The sequence below is a fragment of the Nerophis ophidion genome, linkage group LG19 (assembly GCF_033978795.1).
Source record: "Nerophis ophidion isolate RoL-2023_Sa linkage group LG19, RoL_Noph_v1.0, whole genome shotgun sequence".
Taxonomy (NCBI): domain Eukaryota; kingdom Metazoa; phylum Chordata; class Actinopteri; order Syngnathiformes; family Syngnathidae; genus Nerophis; species Nerophis ophidion.
In genome coordinates, this window is record NC_084629.1 from 5,829,113 (window position 1) to 5,852,574 (window position 23,462).

At 40.8% G+C, this 23,462-nt stretch overlaps 1 protein-coding gene across 1 annotated transcript; it reads right to left on the reverse strand.

Annotated features, from left to right (window-relative positions):
- Positions 1-137: 137 nt before the first annotated feature.
- On the reverse strand, positions 138-23,196 carry cldn10l2 (claudin 10-like 2). Its single transcript, XM_061879062.1, has 5 exons — positions 22,846-23,196; positions 9,877-10,038; positions 9,722-9,809; positions 7,670-7,777; positions 138-7,607 (listed from the first exon to the last, which is right to left on the reverse strand). The coding sequence occupies exons 1-5, from the start codon at positions 23,075-23,077 to the stop codon at positions 7,400-7,402; spliced, it is 798 nt and encodes a 265-aa protein (XP_061735046.1). The 5' UTR covers positions 23,078-23,196; the 3' UTR covers positions 138-7,399.
- Between the last annotated feature and the right edge of the window lie 266 nt (positions 23,197-23,462).

The following is a 23,462-nucleotide window of genomic DNA, read 5'->3' on the forward strand; positions in this document are numbered from 1 at the left end:
GCATATTCTACTGAATATGGGTTGAAAATGATTTGCAAATCATTGTATTCCGTTTATATTTACATCTAACACCATTTCCCAACTCATATGGAAATGGGTTTTGTATATTGTCAAACTTGTTCAAACTGATAAACAAATCATTGTATTCTGTTTTTATTTTCCATTTACACAACGTGCCAACTTGACTGGTGTTGGGTTTTGTACTAGAAATGCCCAAATAAGTACGTCCACCACACTATGACATCACAAATGGCCGACTGTTCAAAAAAACACTACAAAACACAACCCAATGATTTGATGCTCTGGCATTGTTTGGCAAAACTTTGTAACAACATCAACAAAAGAGGAAATTCAACATAGGAAAAAATATTTTGTGTGGTTAAAACATTTAAACGTTATGTTTAATGACATTTATGACCGTGTCTGATCCTGAGAAAGAATAGTATCACAGAACTAGATAAGACAATTCCTGAAAATTTTTTTGCGTGTGAATGATCCAATGCTGAAGTTGGACTGAAATGATGACAGAATGTAGAATGAATGTAAGAATAGTTTGAATGTTGGAATTGTTTGAATGTTGAAGGGTTTGAACTTCCAGGAGAAAACGGAATTTGGCTCGGAAATTGGGAAAATGATAGTTGGATGAGTTGAATGTGTTGATGTTGGAATGGTCTGAATCAGTTGAAAAAATGTGTGAATTGTGGAAGTTTACAAAAAGGACAATTCGTTTTGAATGGGGAAAATGCCCCTGAAAACTGGGAATTGTTGGAAATCCGGGAATTTGTTTTAATTGAAGGAGAGCACACAATTTTGAACAGGCTGAATATTCGGAAGTTAGAATGGTTTGAATCGGACAAAAATGTGGGAATTGTGGAACTTTGAAAAATGTCCCATTCATTTCAAATGTGATTTTCATGGAAATTTGGGAATTTTGGGAAAAGCAGGATTTTTTGGGGAAAATGTTAATAGAGTTATATGTTCTGAAATCGGTCGAGAAATATTGAAGTAGTAACATTTTTAATTGAGAAACGGTATTAAGAATTTCCAGGAATTTTGGGAAAACCGGAAAATTTTCGAGTTCAAAAAGCAACTTTGGTTTTTGTCCTGATTAAGAGGATTGATTGGACGGAGGAACGGTTGAAAAATGTGTGATGAGTAGTTGCCAGAAAAAAGGGTCAAAAAAGGCTCTGAAAAAGAGGGAATTCCTGGAATTTTTTGTAAGTTAGAAAAATGATAGTTTGAATGTTCAGGATGAATGGAATGTGTTGAATGGTTTTAATAAGTTAAACATGTGGAAATGGTGGAAGTTTGAAAAATGACCAATTCATTTTGAATGGGGAAATTGTCCCTGAAAACTGGGAATTCTTGGAAATCCGGGAATTAAAAAAAAAATTGTTGAAGAAGAGCACACAATTTTGAACAGGCTGAATATTCTGAAGTTGGAATGGTTTGAATCGGCCAAAAATGTGAGAATTGTTGAACTTTGAAAAATGTCCCATTCCTTTCAATGGGAATTTCATGGAAATTTTGGGAATTTTGGAAAAAGCAGGATTTTTTGGGAAAATGTTAATAGACTTATATGTTCTGAAATCGGTCGAGAAATATTGAAGTAGTAACATTTTTAATTGAGAAACGGTATTAAGAAATTCCAGAAATTTTGGGAAAACCGGAAAATTATCGAGTTCAAAAAGCAACTTTGGTTTTTGTCCTGATTAAGAGGATTGATTGGACAGTGGAACGGTTGAAAAATGTGCGATAAGTAGTTGCCAGAAAAAGGGTCAAAAAAGGGTTTGAAAAAAGCGAAATTCCTGGAATTTTTTTGAACTTAGGAAAATGATAGTTTGAATGTCCAGGATGAGTGGAATAAGTTGAATGGCTTTAATAGGTTGAACATTTGGAAATAGTAGAAGTTTGAAAAATGGCCAACTCATTTTGAATGGCAAAAATGTCCTGGAAAACCTGAAATTCTGGGAATTTTGGGAATTTGTCAAGGGAAAGCCTGCATATCCCGAATAGGCTGAACAGTTTGAAGTTGGAATGGTTTGAATCAAACAAAAATGTGGGAATTGTGGAACTTTGAAAAATGTCCCATTCATTTCAATGGGAATTTCATGGAAATTTTGGAAAAGTGGTATTTTTTTGAAAGATGTTAAAAGACTTGAATGTTCTGAGTGGTTGTGTTGGATTTTTTTCAAATTGTAAACGTTGAAGTCGTAAAATTTTTAATTCAGAAATGGTGCGAAGGAACTCCAGGAATTCCGGGGAAACCGGGAAATTTCCCAGTTCAAAAAACAACTCTGTTTTTTTATCTTGATTAAGAGGAATGATTGGACAGTGAAACGGTTGAAGTGGGTTGAAAAATGTGCGAGAAGTGGTTGCCAGAAAAAAGGCTCAAAAAAGGCTTTGAAAAAAAGAGGAATTCCTGGAAATTTTTAAACTTAGAAAAATTATCGTTTAAATTTTCAGGATGAGTAGAATGTGTTGAATCATTTTAATAGGTTAAAAATGTGGAAATGGTGGAAGTTTGAAAAATGGCCAATTCATTTTGAATGGGGAAAATGTCCCTGAAAACTGGGAATTCTTGGAAATCCGGGAATTTGAAAAAAAAATTGTTGAAGGAGAGCACACAATTTTGAACAGGCTGAATATTCTGAAGTTGGAATGGTTGGAGTTGGACAAAAATGTGGGAATTGTGGAACTTTGAAAAATGTCCCATTTTTTTCAATGGGAAATTCATAGAAATTTGGGGAAAGTGGTATTTTTTTGAAAACTGTTAAGAGACTTGAATGTTTTGAGTAGTTTGGGTTGTTTGTTTTTTTTCAAATTGGAAACGTTGAAGTCGTAAAAATTTTAATCAAGAAAAGGTGTTACGGAATTCCGGGAAAAACGGGAAATTTTCCAGTTCAAAAAACAACTTTGCTTTTTTGTCCTGATTAAGGGGAATGATTAGACAATGATTAGGTTGAAGTGGGTTAAAAAATGTGCGAGGAATGGTCGCCAGAAAAAAGGGTCAAAGAAGGGTTTCAAATAAAGGGAATTCCTGGAATTTTTTTGATCTTAGAAAAATGATAGTTTGAATTTTCAGGATGAATGGAATGTGTTGAATCATTTTAATAGGTTAAACATGTGGAAATGGTGGAAGTTTGAAAAATGACCAATTCATTTTGAATGGGGAAAATGTCCCTGAAAACTGGGAATTCTTGGAAATCCGGGAATTAAAAAAAAAAAATTGTTGAAGGAGAGCACACAATTTTGAACAAGCTGAATATTCTGAAGTTAGAATGGTTTGAATCGGACAAAAATGTGGGAATTGTGGAACTTTGAAAAATGTCCCATTCCTTTCAAATGGGAATTTCATGGAAATTTTGGAAAAGTGGTATTTTTTTGAAAGATGTTAAAAGACTTGAATGTTCTGAGTGGTTGTGTTGGATTTTTTTCAAATTGTAAACGTTGAAGTCGTAAAATTTTTAATTCAGAAATGGTGCGAAGGAACTCCAGGAATTCCGGGGAAACCGGGAAATTTCCCAGTTCAAAAAACAACTCTGTTTTTTTATCTTGATTAAGAGGAATGATTGGACAGTGAAACGGTTGAAGTGGGTTGAAAAATGTGTGTGAAGTGGTTGCCAGAAAAAAGGCTCAAAAAAGGCTTTGAAAAAAAGAGGAATTCCTGGAAATTTTTAAACTTAGAAAAATTATCGTTTAAATTTTCAGGATGAGTAGAATGTGTTGAATCATTTTAATAGGTTAAAAATGTGGAAATGGTGGAAGTTTGAAAAATGGCCAATTCATTTTGAATGGGGAAAATGTCCCTGAAAACTGGGAATTCTTGGAAATCCGGGAATTTGAAAAAAAAATTGTTGAAGGAGAGCACACAATTTTGAACAGGCTGAATATTCTGAAGTTGGAATGGTTGGAGTTGGACAAAAATGTGGGAATTGTGGAACTTTGAAAAATGTCCCATTTTTTTCAATGGGAAATTCATAGAAATTTGGGGAAAGTGGTATTTTTTTGAAAGCTGTTAAGAGACTTGAATGTTTTGAGTAGTTTGGGTTGGTTTTTTTTTTTTCAAATTGGAAACGTTGAAGTCGTAAAAATTTTAATCAAGAAAAGGTGTTACGGAATTCCGGGAAAAACGGGAAATTTTTTGTCCTGATTAAGGGGAATGATTAGACAATGATTAGGTTGAAGTGGGTTAAAAAATGTGCGAGGAATGGTCGCCAGAAAAAAGGGTCAAAAAAGGGTTTGAAATAAAGGGAATTCCTGGAATTTTTTTGATCTTAGAAAAATGATAGTTTGAATTTTCAGGATGAATGGAATGTGTTGAATGGTTTTAATAGGTTAAACATGTGGAAATGGTGGAAGTTTGAAAAATGACAAATTCATTTTGAATGGGGAAAATGTCCCTGAAAACTGGGAATTCTTGGAAATCCGGGAATTAAAAAAAAATTGTTGAAGGAGAGCACACCATTTTGAACAGGCTGAATATTCTGAAGTTGGAATGGTTTGAATCGGACAAAAATGTGGGAATTGTGGAACTTTGAAAAATGTCCCATTCCTTTCAAATGTGATTTTCATGGAAATTTGGGAATTTTGGAAAAATCAGGATTTTGGGGGGAAACTGTTAATAGACTTATATGTTCTGAAATCGGTCGAGAAATATTGAAGTAGTAACATTTTTAATTGAGAAACGGTATTAAGAATTTCCAGGAATTTTGGGAAAACCGGAAAATTTTCGAGTTCAAAAAGCAACTTTGGTTTTTGTCCTGATTAAGAGGATTGATTGGACGGTGGAACATATGAAAAATGTGTGAGGAGTAGTTGCCAGAAAAAAGGGTCAAAAAAGGCTCTGAAAAAGAGGGAATTCCTGGAATTTTTTGTAAGTTAGAAAAATGATAGTTTGAATGTTCAGGATGAATGGAATGTGTTGAATGGTTTTAATAAGTTAAACATGTGGAAATGGTGGAAGTTTGAAAAATGACCAATTCATTTTGAATGGGGAAAATGTCCCTGAAAACTGGGAATTCTTGGAAATCCGGGAATTAAAAAAAAAATTGTTGAAGAAGAGCACACTATTTTGAACAGGCTTAATATTTTGAAGTTGGAATGGTTTGAATCGGACAAAAATGTGGGAATTGTGGAACTTTGAAAAATGTCCCATTCATTTCAAATGTGATTTTCATGGAAATTTGGGAATTTTGGGAAAAGCAGGATTTTTTGGGGAAAATGTTAATAGAGTTATATGTTCTGAAATCGGTCGAGAAATATTGAAGTAGTAACATTTTTAATTGAGAAACGGTATTAAGAATTTCCAGGAATTTTGGGAAAACCGGAAAATTTTCGAGTTCAAAAAGCAACTTTGGTTTTTGTCCTGATTAAGAGGATTGATTGGACGGTGGAACATATGAAAAATGTGTGAGGAGTAGTTGCCAGAAAAAAGGGTCAAAAAAGGCTCTGAAAAAGAGGGAATTCCTGGAATTTTTTGTAAGTTAGAAAAATGATAGTTTGAATGTTCAGGATGAGTGGAATGTGTTGAATGGTTTTAATAAGTTAAACATGTGGAAATGGTGGAAGTTTGAAAAATGGCCAATTCATTTTGAATGGGAAAATGTCCCTGAAAACTGGGAATTCTTGGAAATCCGGAAATTTTTGGAAATTGTTGAAGGAGAGCACACAATTTTGAACAAGCTGAATATTCCGAAGTTAGAATGGTTTGAATCGGACAAAAATGTGGGAATTGTTGAATTTTGAAAAATGTCCTTTACTTTCAATGGTAATTTCATGGAAATTTGGGGATTTTGGAAAAAGCAGGATTGTTGGGGAAAATGTTAATAGACTTATATGTTCTGAAATCGGTCGAGAAATATTGAAGTAGTAACATTTTTAATTGAGAAATGGTATTAAGAATTTCCAGGAATTTTGGGAAAACCGGAAAATTTTCGAGTTCAAAAAGCAACTTTGGTTTTTGTCCTGATTAAGAGGATTGATTGGACAGTGGAACGGTTGAAAAATGTGTGAGGAGTAGTCGCCAGAAAAAAGGGTCAGAAAAGGGTTTGAAAAAAACAGAATTCCTGGAATGTTTTTGAACTTAGGAAAATGATAGTTTGAATGTCCAGGATGAGTGGAATGTGTTGAATGGTTTTATTAGGTTAAACATATGGAAATGGTGGAAGTTTGAAAAATGGCCAATTCATTTTGAATGGGAAAAAATGTCCTGGAAAACCTGGAATTCTGGGAATTTTTGGAATTTGTCAAGGGAAAGCCTGCATATCCCGAATAGGCTCAACAGTTTGAAGTTGGAATGGTTTGAATCAAACAAAAATGTGGGAATTGTGGAACTTTGAAAAATGTCCCATTCATTTCAATGGGAATTTCATGGAAATTTGGGAATTTTTGGTAAAGAAGGATTTTTTGGGAAAATGTTAATACTTATATGTCCTGAAATTGGTCGAGAAGTGTTGAAGTAGTACATTTTTAATTGTGAAATGGTATTAAGGAATTCCGGGAAAACCGGGAAATTTTCCAGTTCGAAAAACAACTTTGTTTTTGGTCCTAATTAAGAGGGTTGATTGGACGGTGGAACAGTTGAAGTGGGTTGAAAAATGTGCGATGTCAGAATCGAACAAAAATGTGGGAATTGTGGAACTTTGAAAAATGTCCCATTCATTTCAATGGGAATTTCATAGAAATTTGGGAAAAGTGGTATTTTTTTGAAAACTGTTAACAGACTTCAATGTTCTGAGTGTTTGGTGTTGGATTTTTTTCAAATTGGAAATGTTGAAGTCGTAAAATTTTTAATAAAGAAATGGTGTTAAGGAATTCCGGGAAAAACGGGACGTTTTACAGTTCAAAAAACAACTTTTTTTTTTTTGTCCTGATTAAGAGGAATGGTTGGACAGTAGAACGGTTAAGTGGGTTGAAAAATGTGCGAGGAATGGTCGCCAAAAAAAAGGCTCAAAAAAGGGTTTGAAATTAAGGGAATTCCTGGAATTTTTTTTGAACTTGGGAAAATGATAGTTTGAATGTCCAGGATGAGTGGAATGTGTTGAATGGTTATAGTAGGTTAAACATGTGGAAATGGTGGAAGTTTGAAAAATGGCCAATTAATTTTGAACGGGAAAAAAATGTCCTGGAAAACCTGAAATTCGGGGATTTTTTGAAATTTGTCAAGGGAAAGCTCGCTTATCCCGAATAGGCTGAATAGTTTGAAGTTGGAACGGTCTGAATTTTGTGAAAAATGTCGAAGGTAGAGCGCGCCAACATCTGAGAAGAAGAAGAAGAAATATATGTGTGAATGCATTGGAGCATTCACACAACAATATCATATTATAAATCCATTTAAAAAAAAAAATTGGATAAGTACAAGCGTTTCCTTCCAAACCCGCAGTCCAAATGTTCAATTCTACACGAATGCATCTCTGGCCGACATTTTCTCAGGTGTTGTCCCAGAGAGCTTGGAGATTCTGGAGCTGCTGGATCGTCCCGAGGCGTAGTAGGTCCCATAGAGCCTGGAGGGTCTGCCGTAGGGTCCGTAGTATCCTGTGTACAGGCTTCTACCTCTGGAGCGAGGGTCCATGTAGGTGCGTCCTCCGTAGGCGTAGACCACTCGACTGAAGAAGAAACCTGCAATGAACGCCAGCGGGAAAGACCCCGGAATAAAGTGCCGGCCTACCTCTTGGGTTTGATGACCGTGTAGACCGTGACGGCGTAGAAGATGGCCCCTAAAAGGATGCAGAAACATCCAACCAGCCCGAGGAAGATGGGAGGTCCTAAGTCGTACCTGAAGGTTGACATGCAAAGAATATTTCGTAAGAGTTCAGTTCAGTTCCGTTCAGTTTCAGTTTATTTGGAACATGCATACGAAACAATGTAATGCATCACACAATTCCAGTTGTTTCATTACAGCACGCCCGAAAGGGAGTAGGAAGAAGCGGAGCTTTTTTAATCCTACCCCTTTTCATACCACAGCAAATTTTATCTAATTTCCGTGTAATCTGTAACAGAACAGTGAACAAATAAAAAATATCAGAATAATTGTATCTAAGTTATCACGAAACTTTGTGAGCAGACAAAAGCTGTCTCTGATCCTACCAAGAAGAAGGCTTGTAAAACTCCACTGTGTATGATGGGAAGCAACATGAAGGTGTTCTGTTTCTTTGATGGATTATAATCCACAGAAAGATTTTGTCTTGACCCGAGAACTACAAAACGGGGAGGAAGCAGGACCATAGCTACCAACCATAGCTCGGTTGGTAGAGTGGCCGTGCCAGCAACTTGAGGGTTGCAGGTTCGATTCCCGCTTCCGCCATCCTAGTCACTGCCGTTGTGTCCTTGGGCAAGACACTTTACCCACCTGCTCCCAGTGCCACCCAAACTGGTTTAAATGTAACTTAGATATTGGGTTTCACTATGTAAAGCACTTTGAGTCACTAGAGAAAAAGCGCTATATAAATATAATTCACTTCACTTCACTTCACTCCCCTCCAGGCGACCTTTTCTTTTGAACTGTTTTACGACCTTTTCTTTGAACTGTTTGTAATCAAAGGCGATGGCTGTTTATTATCAGATTTAGTTGTTGATGAACCCCAAGATGCAGAGATGGGGGCAGGCATGGGAGTGAGAAAACATGATTTTAATATGAATACTAAAACAAGAACAAACCAAAGGGGTACAACAAAAAGTTCGGATAACAAACAAAAGGGTCATTAGCATGGAAGCTAGCAAGAAACAAAAAGGGGCCTGGCGTGGAAGCTAGCGGGTAGCAAACAGAAAAACTGGAAACAGGTAATGGCTAACAAGAAAACACGAAACAAAAGTGCTAGGAGAAAATAAACTACAAATAGCTAACAAGGAACAGCTTACCGCTACGACGACAAGGACAAATAGTAGCACGACAGGTAGTAGCTGTAATGATGACATCGACACGAGCGACAGGAGCGACAATACAGAAGCGACATGCAATACACGACACGACAGGTAGCAACGACACAAGAGCGACATCGACAATTATATAATCCAGCACAGACTGGAGGAGAAAACAGGTCTAAATAGGAGAGGGCTGATTGACACCAGGTGTGGCCAGGTGCCAATCAGCCGCAGCTGAGGGGACACATCACTCAGCGAAAAACACAGGAAACAGACAAAATAAGAGCGCTGACAAGGAAATACTACACACAGAGGAAACAAAGACAAATGCAGAGGAAAAAAAATAAAATGTAGTCAAACTGTCAGGGACAAGCCTGACATTTATGACCTCCGTTGCCATGTAATCAGGGAAAGTCCAAATAAAAGAGGAGGCGTACAATCTTTCGCCAGAGCGTGGAACATTGTACAAGGGTACAGGTGTACACGTTTCTCCCTCATTGAGCCAAATGTAATTCTGTCTCTGTTTAATTCCTTGCTTCTTGTCTTGTTTATTAGATGTCATCAGTGTCTGAACCTGACAATAATAAATGAATGATATACCATAGTAAGCATACAAATATTAGATACATAAACAATCTTTGTCACTATAAATAAAATACAAATAAAGAAAAATGAAAAAAATATATACAAATGAATAAAAATGAATAAAAATAAATAAAAATAAATAAAAATAAATAAAAATAAATACAAATAAATAAAAATAAATAAAAATAAATAAAAATAAATAAAAATAAATAAAAATAAAAATAAATAAATAAAAATAAATAAAAATTGGAAGGTGATAAAAGAGTGAACCTACCGCAAGACTCCAGGCGCCAAGCTGGGAGCAAAGGACGTCCTGGCGATCCTGTTGATGTATAAGCAGTAGGCGGCGATGTCTGACACACCTGTGCAGCGGGGGTTAGAGCGCATGAGGGCCAAACAGGAGCGGGCAAGAAAGAGAGTCGAACTCACCGCCTACAAAGTGAAAGACGGCGCCTGCAAAAAGCATCTTGTCCTTGCTCTGCTGCTGGCCGCCAATGTAAGTGCACTCCATGCCCAGGAAGCACAGCACTGCGGCAAAGAAGCCCAGCGTCAGGCCGCACATCAGCAAGCCTCGCACGCCCTGCACGTACGCTACAGCACACATGGCAGACAGAAAAATTTAGATTAATTACAAAAAAATATAGCTTTAATCATGTATATACTAGGGTTGTACGGTATGCCGGTATTAGTATAGTATCGGCATACTAATGAATCATATGCGGTACTATACCGCCTCTGAAAAGTACCTTGTCATCGTCACGTCATGTCATTGCTGGTTTACAAGCATGTTCGGCAGCGCACAATCACGGAGTACTTACAAACAGACAGTGTGTGGACAGAAAAGGGAGAACGGGCGCATTTCGGCTTAAAAAATAACGATAAAGGTGAAGTTATAACACTGAAACGCCCTCGGGAAGAGGTGCTTTAAGACATGGCTAGCTAGCTGGCGGCTAAAGTCCAGCCCCAGTCGGCAGTCTTTTAGCTACATCTCCATGGCGACTGTGGAGAAACGGAGCCGACGGGCCGACGGCGGGGCGGGACACGCTTTGGCCCGGCTCAAGATGGCGGCCAGGAGGCGGAGTATGCAGCGGAACAAAGAGGCGGGGCGTGCCTGGAGCGATGCCGCCACAATCAAGATCAGGTGCGTGACACACACACCGGTTCTCGATCTGCATATCTCCTCACAGCGTTTAAGAGGTGAGAAGGAGGAAGGAGCGAGAGAGAGACTTGGAGTGTCCCCAGGAGAGCAGAAGCAACAAGACAACCAGACCGATCGAAGGATGAGCCCCAGGGGAAGACGACGTCACCGAGCAGCGGAGGAGGAGGCGCTTAATAGCGGCCCGATCGACGCAGAAGCATTATTTGAAAAAATAAAAGAGTTAAATCTGCTTGACTCAATGTCCTTCCTAAAGGGTCCATGCAACCCACACGGTGACAGGGACAAATAAAGTAAGTTGCTTCCAAGTATCATTATCACTGCAGGACGAGGAATAGCTAAACATGCTTCACTACACACCGTAGCTCACTTCTAGCTAATCCTCGTCTCCATGGCGACAAATAAAGTAAGTTTCTTACAAGTATCGTTATCACTGCAGGATGAGGAATAGCTAAACATGCTTCACTACACACCGTAGCTCACTGGCTTCAAAATGTAAACAAACGCCATTGGTGGATCTACACCTGACATCCACTGTAATGATACCAAGTACAGAAGTGATACTACTTTGAATAACGTCGATACTTTTTGGCATCACAACATCTTCTTTCGTTTTTAAAAATGTATATCATGGTTATAAACTCAGTAAATATGTCCCTGGACTCATGAGGACTTTGAATATGACCGATGTATGATCCTGTAACGACTTGGTATCAGATTGATGCCCAAATGTGTGGTATCATCCAAAAAAGTATCCAAACAACAGAATAAAAGGTGATTATTACATTTTAACAAAAGTGTAGATAGAACACGTTAAAAGAGAAAGTGAGCAGATATTAACAGTAAATGAACAAGTAGGGTATAAATAAATTTTCTACAAACATAAAATGGGAGTGTATCGCAAGAAAGACCTAAAATGAACTAAGACAAATGTTTGAAATGAATGTTAAAATTCACAAAGTCTGGATATAAGACATCGAGGGCCCTGTTGTGGTCTCGACTCCACTCAGACTTGTCGATTTTGTACGATCCTTGCATTCAATTACCGCTGTTTGCGCCTTCTAACGACAAAAATACTTCTTATCTGATGACTCGCGGTATTTCTGCATCGTATCACAGCCAGTGCAATGTTATTTTCCACCGAAGAGTTCGGAAATATTACGTGTAACTCTGATGCTCGGCCTTCAAAATGACTTCTGCGATGCACTTCCGGACAGTTCTGTCCTTGGGTGTTCCAGTCGTTCAAATAGATCAGGGGTGCCCACACTTTTTCTGCAAACGAGCTACTTTTCAATTGACCAACTCGAGGGGATCTACCTCATTTATATATATCATTTATATTTATTTATTTATGAAAGAGACATTTTTGTAAACAAGTTAAACAAGCATGTGTAACACATATAGATGTCTTTCTTTCACAAAGACAAGAATATAAGTTGGTGTATTACCTGATTCTGATGACTTGCATTGATTGGAATCAGACAGTAATGATGATAACGCCCACATTTTCAAATGGAGGAGAAAAAAAGTTGTCCTTTCTGTACAATACCACATGAAAGTGGTTGGTTTTTGGCATCTAATTCATCCAGCTTCCATACACTTTACAAGAAAAACATTGGCGGCAAATTCCGTAGCTTGCTTGATTGACATTCACGGCACCCGGGGGTCTTGTGAGATGACGCTGGCTGCTGCCAGTTCATTATTATGAAAAAATGACAGAGAGGAAGGCGAAAAACACTTTTTATTTCAACAGACTTTCGCGCCGTCCCTTCCGTCAAAACTCTAAAGGCCGACTGCACATTTCCTATCTTCACAATAAAAGCCCTGCTTCATGCTGCCTGCGCTAACAAAATAAGAGTCTCGGAAAGCTGGCGTGCACAAGTGATGTGCACGCCAGCTTTTCGAGGGATCGCTTGTGCACGCCAGTTTTCCGAGACTCTGTATTTAGTTAGCGCAGGCAGCATGAAGCAGGGCTTTTATTGTGAAGATAGGAAATGTGCAGTCGGCCTTTAGAGTTTTGACGGAAGGTACGGCGCGAGAGTCTGTTGAAATAAAAAGTGTTTCTCGCCTTCCTCTCGGTCATATTTTCATAATAATGATCTTGCAGCAGCCAGCGTCATCTCACAAGACCCTCCGGTACCGTGAATGTCATTTAAGTGACGTCTTGGTGAAGATTGATGATCACTAATTTTTAGGTCTATTTTTTTTAAAAGCCTGGCTGGAGATCGACTGACACGCCCCCCGCGGTCGACTGGTAGCTCGCGATCGACGTAATGGGCACCCCTGAAATAGAGGAAAGACCTTTCATGGAGAAATTCATCAAGTTAATAAAGTCAGGGGGAAAACGAAAGTGCGTCGAAGGAAATAACTCTTAAAAATATCACTTTTATAATTTTGTGGAAATACAATTGGACCACATGTGTCTGCAGTGATCACTTTGTAAAATTGTTTTGTTTAAGAAACTCTCTGTGATGCAATCGAGTTTATTCTCCAATTCATTGGTAGTGTTTGATATCTGAACTAAACATAAAAAAAACAACTATAGATCACATTAGTTTGTGTTCTTTTGTGTTTGCTAAGACTAAATATAACCACGAAGACCTGGTTACCAAACACACTAACGTCTTATTAAGTCTTACTTGTAACGTCTTCGGGGCATCGTGATGCGGTTCGTTCTTCCTTGATGCAGATCAGGCTCGGACACAGCGTGAAGGTAGGAAATAATGGTTTATTTAAACTAAAAACAGACTAAGAACAGAAACACTGGTACTAGGCAGAAAAGGCAAACAAAGTGAATTAGCATGGGAGCTAGAAAAAAACAAAAGCGCTAGCATGGAAGCAAGGGAAATAATGGAAAAACTTGTATAAGGCTCAACAGGCAAAACAAAACTACTAGCATGGGAGCTAGAGGAACAGGAAAGGGATTACCGAGTCGAGGATAAAGGTCGTCACAGTTGCATGAACACAAATTGTGTGTAACACAAACTTACGAAGCCACAATGAATGAACAGAAAGGGTAGGTTTAAATAAGGACTGTGATTAGCAAAACAGGTGTGCGTCTGGAAACCGTGGCAGGTGAAAATAATAAGCAGCCATGGTGACAGAACAAACAGGAACTAAGGAAGTCAACCATTAACAGAATATGATATAAAAACGGAACAAAACAAGAATACGGTATGATCCGGGCAGCGGATCATAACATTAGTGTTGGAATAATTATGTATATATTATCACGCTAACTTTAGTATGCTTAAAGTACGTTGCTTTAGTTATTAGCTATTGTGCTCTAGTTTGAATTTTTTTTTAATCTATGCTAGGAAAAAACTTGTTTTTTGAGGGGTGGCCTCAGCCACAGATGTTATCTTTGTTTTAGCCCGCTAACAGCCAAGGACTTCAAGGACCTCAACGAAGATAAGATGACAGCACGAAATCATAAGGCCCCCAGCACATATATATATATATATATATATATATATATATATATATATATATATACATATATACATATATACAATATATATATATATATATTTATATATACATATATATGATATATATGTATATATCCACACACATATATATATATATATATATATATATATATATATATATATATATATATATATATATATATGTGTGTATATATATGTGTGTATATATATATACATATACATGTATATATATACAGGACTGTCTCAGAAAATTAGGATATTGTGATAAAGTCCTTTATTTTCCGTAATGCAACTAAAAATATGAAAATGTCATACATTTTGGATTCATTACACATCAACTGAAATATTGCAAGCCTTTTATTACTTTTAGATTGCTGATTATAGTCAGTACACCGGTTACTGGTGGTTTTGGCACTGTGGACAGGTGCCAGATCATGCTGGAAAATTAAATCATCATCCCCATATAGCTTTACAACAGATGGAAGCATGTACACAGCTGCATTGACTCTGGACTTGATGAAACACAGTGGACCAAAACCAGCAGCTGACATGGCTCCCCAAACCATTGCTGACTAAGGGAAATTCCGTTGTTTAGAGTTCAGGAGTGGTTTGACCATGGGAATACGGCTATTGAAGCTGTATCTGTTGTAAAGCTCTATGGAGATGATGATTCCATTTTCCAGCATGATCTGGCACCTGTCCACTGTGCCAAAACCACCAGTAACTGGTGTACTGACCATGGCATTACTGTCCTCCATTGGCCTGCCAACTCCCCTGACCTGAACCTCATAGAGAATTTGTGGGTTATTGTGAAGAAGAAGCTGAAAGACACCAGGCCCAATAATGCAAATGAGCTAAAGGCCGCTGTTGAAGCATCCTGGGCATCCATAACACCTCAGCAATGCCAAAGGCCGATTGCCTCCATGCCACGCCGTATTGATGCAGTAATCCGTGCTAAAGGATTCCAAACCAAGTACTGAGTGCATTAATTGACATTTTCAAATGTTTGATTTTGTTTTGCTGTAATAATTCTTTTTTTTTAACTTGGTCTGAGGAAATTTTTTGAGATAGGATTTTTGAGTTTTCTTAAGCTGTATGCCATAATCAGCGATATTAAAATAATAAAAGGCTTGCAATATTTAAGTTGATGTGTAATGAATCCAGAATGTATGACATTTCGATTTTTTTAGTTGCATTACAGAAAATCAAGGACTTTATCACAATATTCAAATTTTCTGAGACAGTCCTGTATATGTGTGTGTGTGTGTGTATATATATATATACATATATATATATATATATATATATATATATATATATATATATATATATTAGGGCTGGGAAACAATTACAAATTTTAATCGAAGTTAATCGCACTATTCCTCCAATTAATCGCGATTAACTGCATTGTATACGCAAAGCCCAATAATGAATTCAAAAGTAGTGTGTAGTGCACCTTTATTGGAATATTCTCCCACATGAACAAAAGCGCCAAAACATTTGTTGTGCAAACACAAATTAAATCAGTCCTTGTTAAACAGTAGCAGTTAAATTGCATATTTTATGAAAAATGAACTCAAAAAATGTAAATACAAACATTTAAGCTTATTGCCACTGCCAGGGTATTTAAGTTATCCTGTTTGTTATGGAAAATAAATATAATCTACATACAAATCTCTGAGCCACAATCATAACATCTGAACAGGCAATTTCTGAGGTAACAGCAGAAACATTTTTTTTTATCAGGGATCTTATGTTTAAAAAACCTATATTATAGGTAGTGGGCTGTTTTAGCGAATTTTTGATCAAATTATCTGTAGTAGCAATATTAATAATGTTGTGTTTATTCTGCGTAGTGCACTTAAAATAATTATGACCATATCTAGGAATTGATATGATGGGAATTTTCCGATTGTTTGCTTGGTGCTTTGATAAACTGAACGCATCATATACATGGAACTATATTGTGATGTTATGAGCCAGGGAATAAAAGAACTACCCTACCCAGCATGCAACAGGAGTGAGGAGCATGCGCGGTAGCCCGGTATAGGTTGTGTCGCCATGACAGCATCTTGTATGTTGTGATATGCACGCTCTGAAAGTAAACGTTAAGAACTCAGCCAACACTCCTGGTCTGCATTATTCATAAATAGACAGACAACACATATACTCCGCTGCTTCACAGGCCGCTGGATGTAGCCGGCAAAGTATTCCCATGCTAGCTAGCCGATCCAGCAAGCACGCGTCAATCAGTCCAAAACGGCCCGATCTATCCACATCCAGAATTGTCTGGCGGTCGTAAGTGATCCCGGAGTGACCACGCTGTAAACCAGCCATGACATTTGCAGAATTGTCCGGTATTTTTGCCAAATGTTCCATCTTTACCAAGAGCCCCTCGACGCCGGGCGACGCCATCTTGTTAAGAAAAGGCGTTAACAAAATAAAAGCATGTAAACAACATACGCAAATGTGCGATAAAATAATTGTCGGCGTTAATAGATTGATGAGTTAACTCATAATTAACGCACTAATTTGCCCATCCCTAATATATATATATATATATACATATATATATATATATATATATATATATATACATATATATATATATATATATATATATATATATATATATATATATATGTATATATATATATATATATATATATATATATATATATATATATATATATATATAACAGATGACAAAGTAACAACAGAACTTCATAACATGTTATAGTCCATAATTGCAGTTGTTATTATATTGCATATGACAGGATTTTTCAACTATTGTCTGGTGTGCCGTGGGAGATTATGTAATTTCAAACCAGTACTTATGATCCGCAAATAATGTGTTGTGTTGAATGTCTCTACGGTTTAGAGCTCGGCAGACAAACCGTGTAATACTCTTCCATATCAGTAGGTGGCAGCAGGTAGCTAATTGTTTTGTAGATGTTGGGAACACGGTTTGTCGTGATCACAATATGCAGACGACAGCGGGAGGCAGCGTGCAGGCAAAAAGGTGTCTAAAAGGCAAGTGCCGCTAAGAAAAGGCACTGAAGCTTAGGGATGGCTATGCAAAACGAAGCTAAAACTCAACAAAAACAGAATGCTGGAAGACAGCAAAGACTTACAGCGAATGGAGCAGCAGACGGCGTCCACAAAGTACATCTGTACGTGACGTGACAATCAACAACAAAATAGAAGCACAAAACAAGAACTAAAACACTACACCCAAAAGTCCAAATACGTCACGGCGTGATGTGACAGGTGGTGACAGCACACAGACTTTGAGACAAGAGCTCTATTGATGCATGGTTGGTTATGGTTTAAAGCAGGGGTCTCAGACACGCGGCCCACAGGCCAATTGCAGCCCGCGAGATGTTATTTTGCGGCTCCCACCTTAATATGAAAGTCTAATGTTAGTGTGGCCCGCAAGTTTTATTTGAATGGTGCTTGACAGAGTTGTGTTATTTGGCTCCTAAATGGCTCTTTCAACGTTCTGGGTTGCCTACCCCTGCATTAGTGGAAAAGTGGCAAATGAGTGGAAGCGACAGAGATGTTGCCATGGAGACGAGGGTTTTCTTAAGTACAGTCACACCGCGACACATCCATCCATCCATCCATCATCTTCCGCTTATCCGAGGTCGGGTCGCGGGGGCAACAGCTTAAGCAGGGAAACCCAGACTTCCCTCTCCCCAGCCACTTCGTCTAGCTCTTCCCGGGGGATCCCGAGGCGTTCCCAGGCCAGCCGGGAGACATAGTCTTCCCAACGTGTCCTGGGTCTTCCCCGTGGCCTCCTACCGGTTGGACGTGCCCTAAACACCTCCCTAGGGAGGCGTTCGGGTGGCATCCTGACCAGATGCCCGAACCACCTCATCTGGCTCCTCTCGATGTGGAGGAGCAGCGGCTTTACTTTGAGTCCCTCCCGGATGGCAGAGCTTCTCACCCTATCTCTAAGGGAGAGCCCCGCCACACGGCGGAGGAAACTCATTTCGGCCACTTGTACCCGTGATCTTATCCTTTCGGTCATAACACAAAGCTCATGACCATAGGTGAGGATGGGAACGTAGATCGACCGGTAAATTGAGAGCTCTGCCTTCCGGCTCAGCTCCTTCTTCACCACAACGGATCGGTACAACGTCCGCATGACTGAAGACGCCGCACCGATCCGCCTGTCGATCTCACGATCCACTCTTCCCTCACTCGTGAACAAGACTCCTAGGTACTTGAACTCCTCCACTTGGGGCAGGGTCTCCTCCCCAACCCGGAGATGGCACTCCACCCTTTTCCGGGCGAGAACCATGGACTCGGACTTGGAGGTGCTGATTCTCATTCCGGTCGCTTCACACTCGGCTGCGAACCGATCCAGCGAGAGCTGAAGATCCCGGTCAGATGAAGCCATCAGGACCACATCATCTGCAAAAAGCAGAGACCTAATCCTGCGGTTACCAAACCGGAACCCCTCAACGCCTTGACTGCGCCTAGAAATTCTGTCCATAAAAGTTATGAACAGAATCGGTGACAAAGGACAGCCTTGGCGGAGTCCAACCCTCACTGGAAATGTGTTCGACTTACTGCCGGCAATGCGAACCAAGCTCTGGCACTGATCGTACAGGGAACGGACCGCCACAATAAGACAGTCCGATACCCCATACTCTCTGAGCACTCCCCACAGGACTTCCCGAGGGACACGGTCGAATGCCTTCTCCAAGTCCACAAAGCACATGTAGACTGGTTGGGCAAACTCCCATGCACCCTCAAGAACCCTGCCGAGAGTATAGAGCTGGTCCACAGTTCCACGACCAGGACGAAAACCACACTGTTCCTCCTGAATCCGAGGTTCGACTATCCGACGTAGCCTCCTCTCCAGTACACCTGAATAAACCTTACCGGGAAGGCTGAGGAGTGTGATCCCACGATAGTTGGAACACACCCTCCGGTCCCCCTTCTTGAAGAGAGGAACCACCACCCCAGTCTGCCAATCCAGAGGTACCGCCCCCGATGTCCACGCGATGCTGCAAAGTCTTGTCAACCAAGACAGCCCCACAGCATCCAGAGCCTTAAGGAACTCCGGGCGGATCTCGTCCACCCCTGGGGCCTTGCCACCAAGGAGCTTTTTAACTACCTCAGCGACCTCAGCCCCAGAAATAGGAGAGTCCACCACAGATTCCCCAGGCACTGCTTCCTCATAGGAAGACGTGTTGGTGGGATTGAGGAGGTCTTCGAAGTATTCCTTCCACCTATCCACAACATCCGCAGTCGAGGTCAGCAGAACACCATCCGCACCATACACGGTGTTGACAGTGCACTGCTTCCCCTTCCTGAGGCGGCGGACGGTGGTCCAGAATCGCTTCGAAGCCGTCCGGAAGTCGTTTTCCATGGCTTCCCCGAACTCTTCCCATGTCCGAGTGTTTGCCTCCGCGACCGCTGAAGCTGCACACCGCTTGGCCTGTCGGTACCTGTCCACTTCCTCCGGAGTCCTATGAGCCAAAAGGACCCGATAGGACTCCTTCTTCAGTTTGACGGCATCCCTCACCGCTGGTGTCCACCAAGGGGTTTTAGGATTGCCGCCCCGACAGGCGCCAACTACCTTGCGGCCACAGCTCCGATCTGCGGCGTCGACAATAGAGGTGCGGAACATGGTCCACTCGGACTCAATGTCCAGCACCTCCCTCGTGACATGTTCAAAGTTCTTCCGGAGGTGGGAATTGAAACTTTGTCTGACAGGAGACTCTGCCAGACGTTCCCAGCAGACCCTCAAAATGCGTTTGGGCCTCCCAGGTCTGTCCGGCATCCTCCCCCACCATCGCAGCCAACTCACCACCAGGTGGTGATCGGTAGAAAGCTCCGCCCCTCTCTTCACCCGAGTGTCCAAAACATGAGGCAGCAAATCCGATGACACAACTACAAAGTCGATCATGGAACTGCAGCCTAGGGTGTCCTGGTGCCAAGTGCACATATGGACACCCTTATGTTTGAACATGGTGTTTGTTATGGACAAACTGTGACGAGCACAAAAGTCCAATAACAAAACACCACTCGGGTTCAGATCCGGGCGGCCATTCTTCCCAATCACGCCTCTCCAGGTTTCACTGTCGTTGCCAACGTGAGCGTTGAAGTCTCCCAGTAGGACAAGGGAATCACCCGGGGGAGCACTTTCCAGTACTCCCTCGAGTGTACCCAAAAAGGGTGGGTACTCTGAACTGCTGTTTGGTGCGTAAGCACAAACAACAGTCAGGACCCGTCCCCCCACCCGAAGGCGGAGGGAGGCTACCCTTTCGTCCACCGGGTTGAACTCCAACGTACAGGCTTTGAGCCGGGGGGAAACAAGAATTGCCACCCCAGCCCGTCGCCTCTCACTGCCGGCAACGCCAGAGTGGAAGAGGGTCCAATCCCTCTCGAGAGAAGTGGTTCCAGAGCCCTTGCTGTGCGTCGAAGTGAGTCCGACTATATCCAGCCGGAATTTCTCGACTTCGCGCACTAGCTCAGGCTCTTTCCCCCCCAGTGACGTGACGTTCCACGTCCCAAGAGCTAGCTTCTGTAGCCGAGGATCGGACCGCCAATTGCCCTGCCTTCGGCTGTCGCCCAGCTCACAATGCACCCGACCTCTATGGCCCCTGCTATGAGTGGTGAGCCCATTGGAGGGATGACCCACGTTGCCTCTTCGGGCTGTGCCCGGCCGGGCCCCATGGGAACAGGCCCGGCCACCAGGCGCTCGCCATCGTGCCCCACCTCCGGGCCTGGCTCCAGAGGGGGGCCCCGGTGACCCGCGTCCGGGCGAGGGAAATCTGGGTCCATGGTTTTTCATCTTCATAAAGGTCTTCGAGCTGCTCTTTGTCTGATCCCTCACCTAGAACCTGTTTGCCTTGGGAGACCCTACCAGGGGGCTTTATGCCCCCGGACAACATAGCTCCTAGGATCATTGGGACACGCAAACTCCTCTACCACGGTAAGGTTGCAGCTCAGAGAGGAGACCGCGACACATGTCCGTCAATAATAACAGTCCCCAATAACCTGGACCAATTCAAACGATAATATCGGACTGCCGGTATTATCGGCCGATTATCGGAAATTATCTGTATCAGTTTCAAAAAGTAAAATGTATGACTTTTTAAAACGCCGCTGTACGGAGTGGTACATGGACGTAGGGAGAAGTACAGAGTGCCAATAAACCTTAAAGGAACTGCCTTTGCGTGCCGACCCAGTCACATAATATCTGCAGCTTTTCACACACACAAGTGAATGCAAGGCATACTTGGTCAATACAGGTCACACCGAGGGTGGCCGTATAAACAAGTTTAACACTGTTGCAAATATGCGCCACACTGTGAACCCACACCAAACAAGAATGACAAACTCATTTCGGGAGAACATCCGCGCCGTAACACAACAGAGCAAATACCCAGAACCTCTTGCAGCACTAACTCTTCCGCGACGCTGCAATATTTTCTTTTCTCGCGGCCCAGCCTCACCCAGACTCTGCATCCAGGTGAATTGAGTTTGAGACCCCTGGTTTAAAGTCAAATTCAACAATTGCGAGAACAACTCTTAACTGTCAAAATAGGTTGCTGAGTTTAATTCTTTAATGTTTTCTGTCAACGGTGCGCCTCGAGATTTTTTCAATGACAAAAATATGCCTCAGCTCAGAAAAGGTTGAAAACAGTGGTGATGCTCTTTACACTTTGAATATCCCCACACCCTAGGTGACAAATACCGTATTTCCTTGAATTGCCGCAGGGTATATAGTATGCGCCAGCCTTGAATTACTGCCGGGTCAAACTCGCTTCGCGAAATAATTAGCGCATGCTTAGTATTACCTGGTCAAACTCGGGACGTCACGAGTGACACTTCCCCCTGTCATCATTTTCAAAATGGAGGAGGCTGATTTCAATACCGGTAATTTGAAATCGCATAAAGGGAAGAAGATTAAGAGCTATTCAGTAGGATTTAAGGTCCAAGCTTACATCACACTCAATTTTTTACTGCATGCCTTTGGTAAGTGCCGGAGTGAGAAGAGGTTTTAAAATAATTAGCGCATGCTTACTTTTACCGCATGCCTTTGGTAAGCGCCGGAGTGAGAAGAGGTTTTAAATTAATTAGCGCATGCTTACTTTTACTGCATGCCTTTGGTAAGTGCCGGAGTGAGAAGAGGTTTTAAATTAATTAGCGCATGCTTACTTTTACCGCATGCCTTTGGTAAGCGCAGGAGTGAGAAGAGGTTTTAAATTAATTAGCGCCCCGGTGGCAATTCAAGGAAACACATGTATTTATTTGAATTAAAAAGTATAATACATAGTTGTTGATTTAAAAAAAAATAATAATAAATATATTTATATATATATTTAAGTATAAAAAATAACTAATTTAAATAAAAATAAAATGCTTTTTTTTTTACACACTAATTATAAGGTACACTTGGAAAAAAAACCATACGCATTTCTTGCAAGGGAAATTCAATATTAATTTTACTGTCATAAAAGGGGGCCGTGTCAGCAACTTGAGGGTTGCAGGTTCGATTCCCGCTTCCGCCATCCTAGTCACTGCCGTTGTGTCCTTGGGCAAGACACTTTACCCACCTGCTCCCAGTGCCACCCACACTGGTTTAAATGTAACTTAGATATTGGGTTTCACTATGTAAAGCGCTTTGAGTCACTAGAGAAAAGCGCTACATAAATATAATTCACATAAATAAATATAATTCACCAAAAAAAAACAACACATAGAATATTTGAATGCCCACAGATTGGGAGCACAAGTACTGCAGTAAAACTAGTCCTGATGACTTACTGGTGACGCTCCACAGCACCGGGAAGTCTCTACAGTTTGTCACTGCAGTGGAGTCAGTGAAGCAGTCCTTCCACAGATTGGACCAGTACCAGGCCACCTTGATGATGAACGACCCGCCCTGGCCTCCTATTTGAGAGATCCTCCAGTAGTCCATGGCCATGGTGCACAGCACAAACAGCCAGCCCAGCGTTGATATCAAGAAGCCACACACTTGAATAAATCGCTTACGCATTTTACATGAAAAGATGTGCAAAGTGAATGCTGTGTGAAGTAATGTCTTTAGTTGAGACAGCAGGTGGAGCACACAGAATGACTCTCTCTCACTCTGTGTGTGTGTGTGTGTGTGTGTGTGTGTGTCAGCCATCGGTGTTGATGAGGGTTCTCGACCCGACTTATTGACGTTTACTGTCAACATGTTGGAGTGTGTCATCACGCCACTTAACTGATAACGCCATCTTTTACATCCATTATCTGTCCCGCTGGCTGAGAATAAGAGAAAAAACACACAAACAATAACTTACACTTGTTTTTTTTCCCGTTTTTTTTAACCTTTATTCTGTTAAAAGTACCAATGTAACAAAAATACCCGAACATCATCGTATAAAACAAAGTTTGAC

Bases quoted from the DNA above. Each gene is read 5' to 3' on its own strand.
- cldn10l2 (XM_061879062.1), bottom strand. From the start codon at position 23,077: ATGCGTAAGCGATTTATTCAAGTGTGTGGCTTCTTGATATCAACGCTG. The intron at 10,039-22,845 runs GTAAGTCATCAG...TGTGTGCTGTAG, and splicing joins GGTGCTGTGGAGCGTCACCA to CGTACGTGCAGGGCGTGCGA. The intron at 7,608-7,669 runs GTAGGCCGGCAC...TTTCTTCTTCAG, and splicing joins ACGGTCATCAAACCCAAGAG to TCGAGTGGTCTACGCCTACG.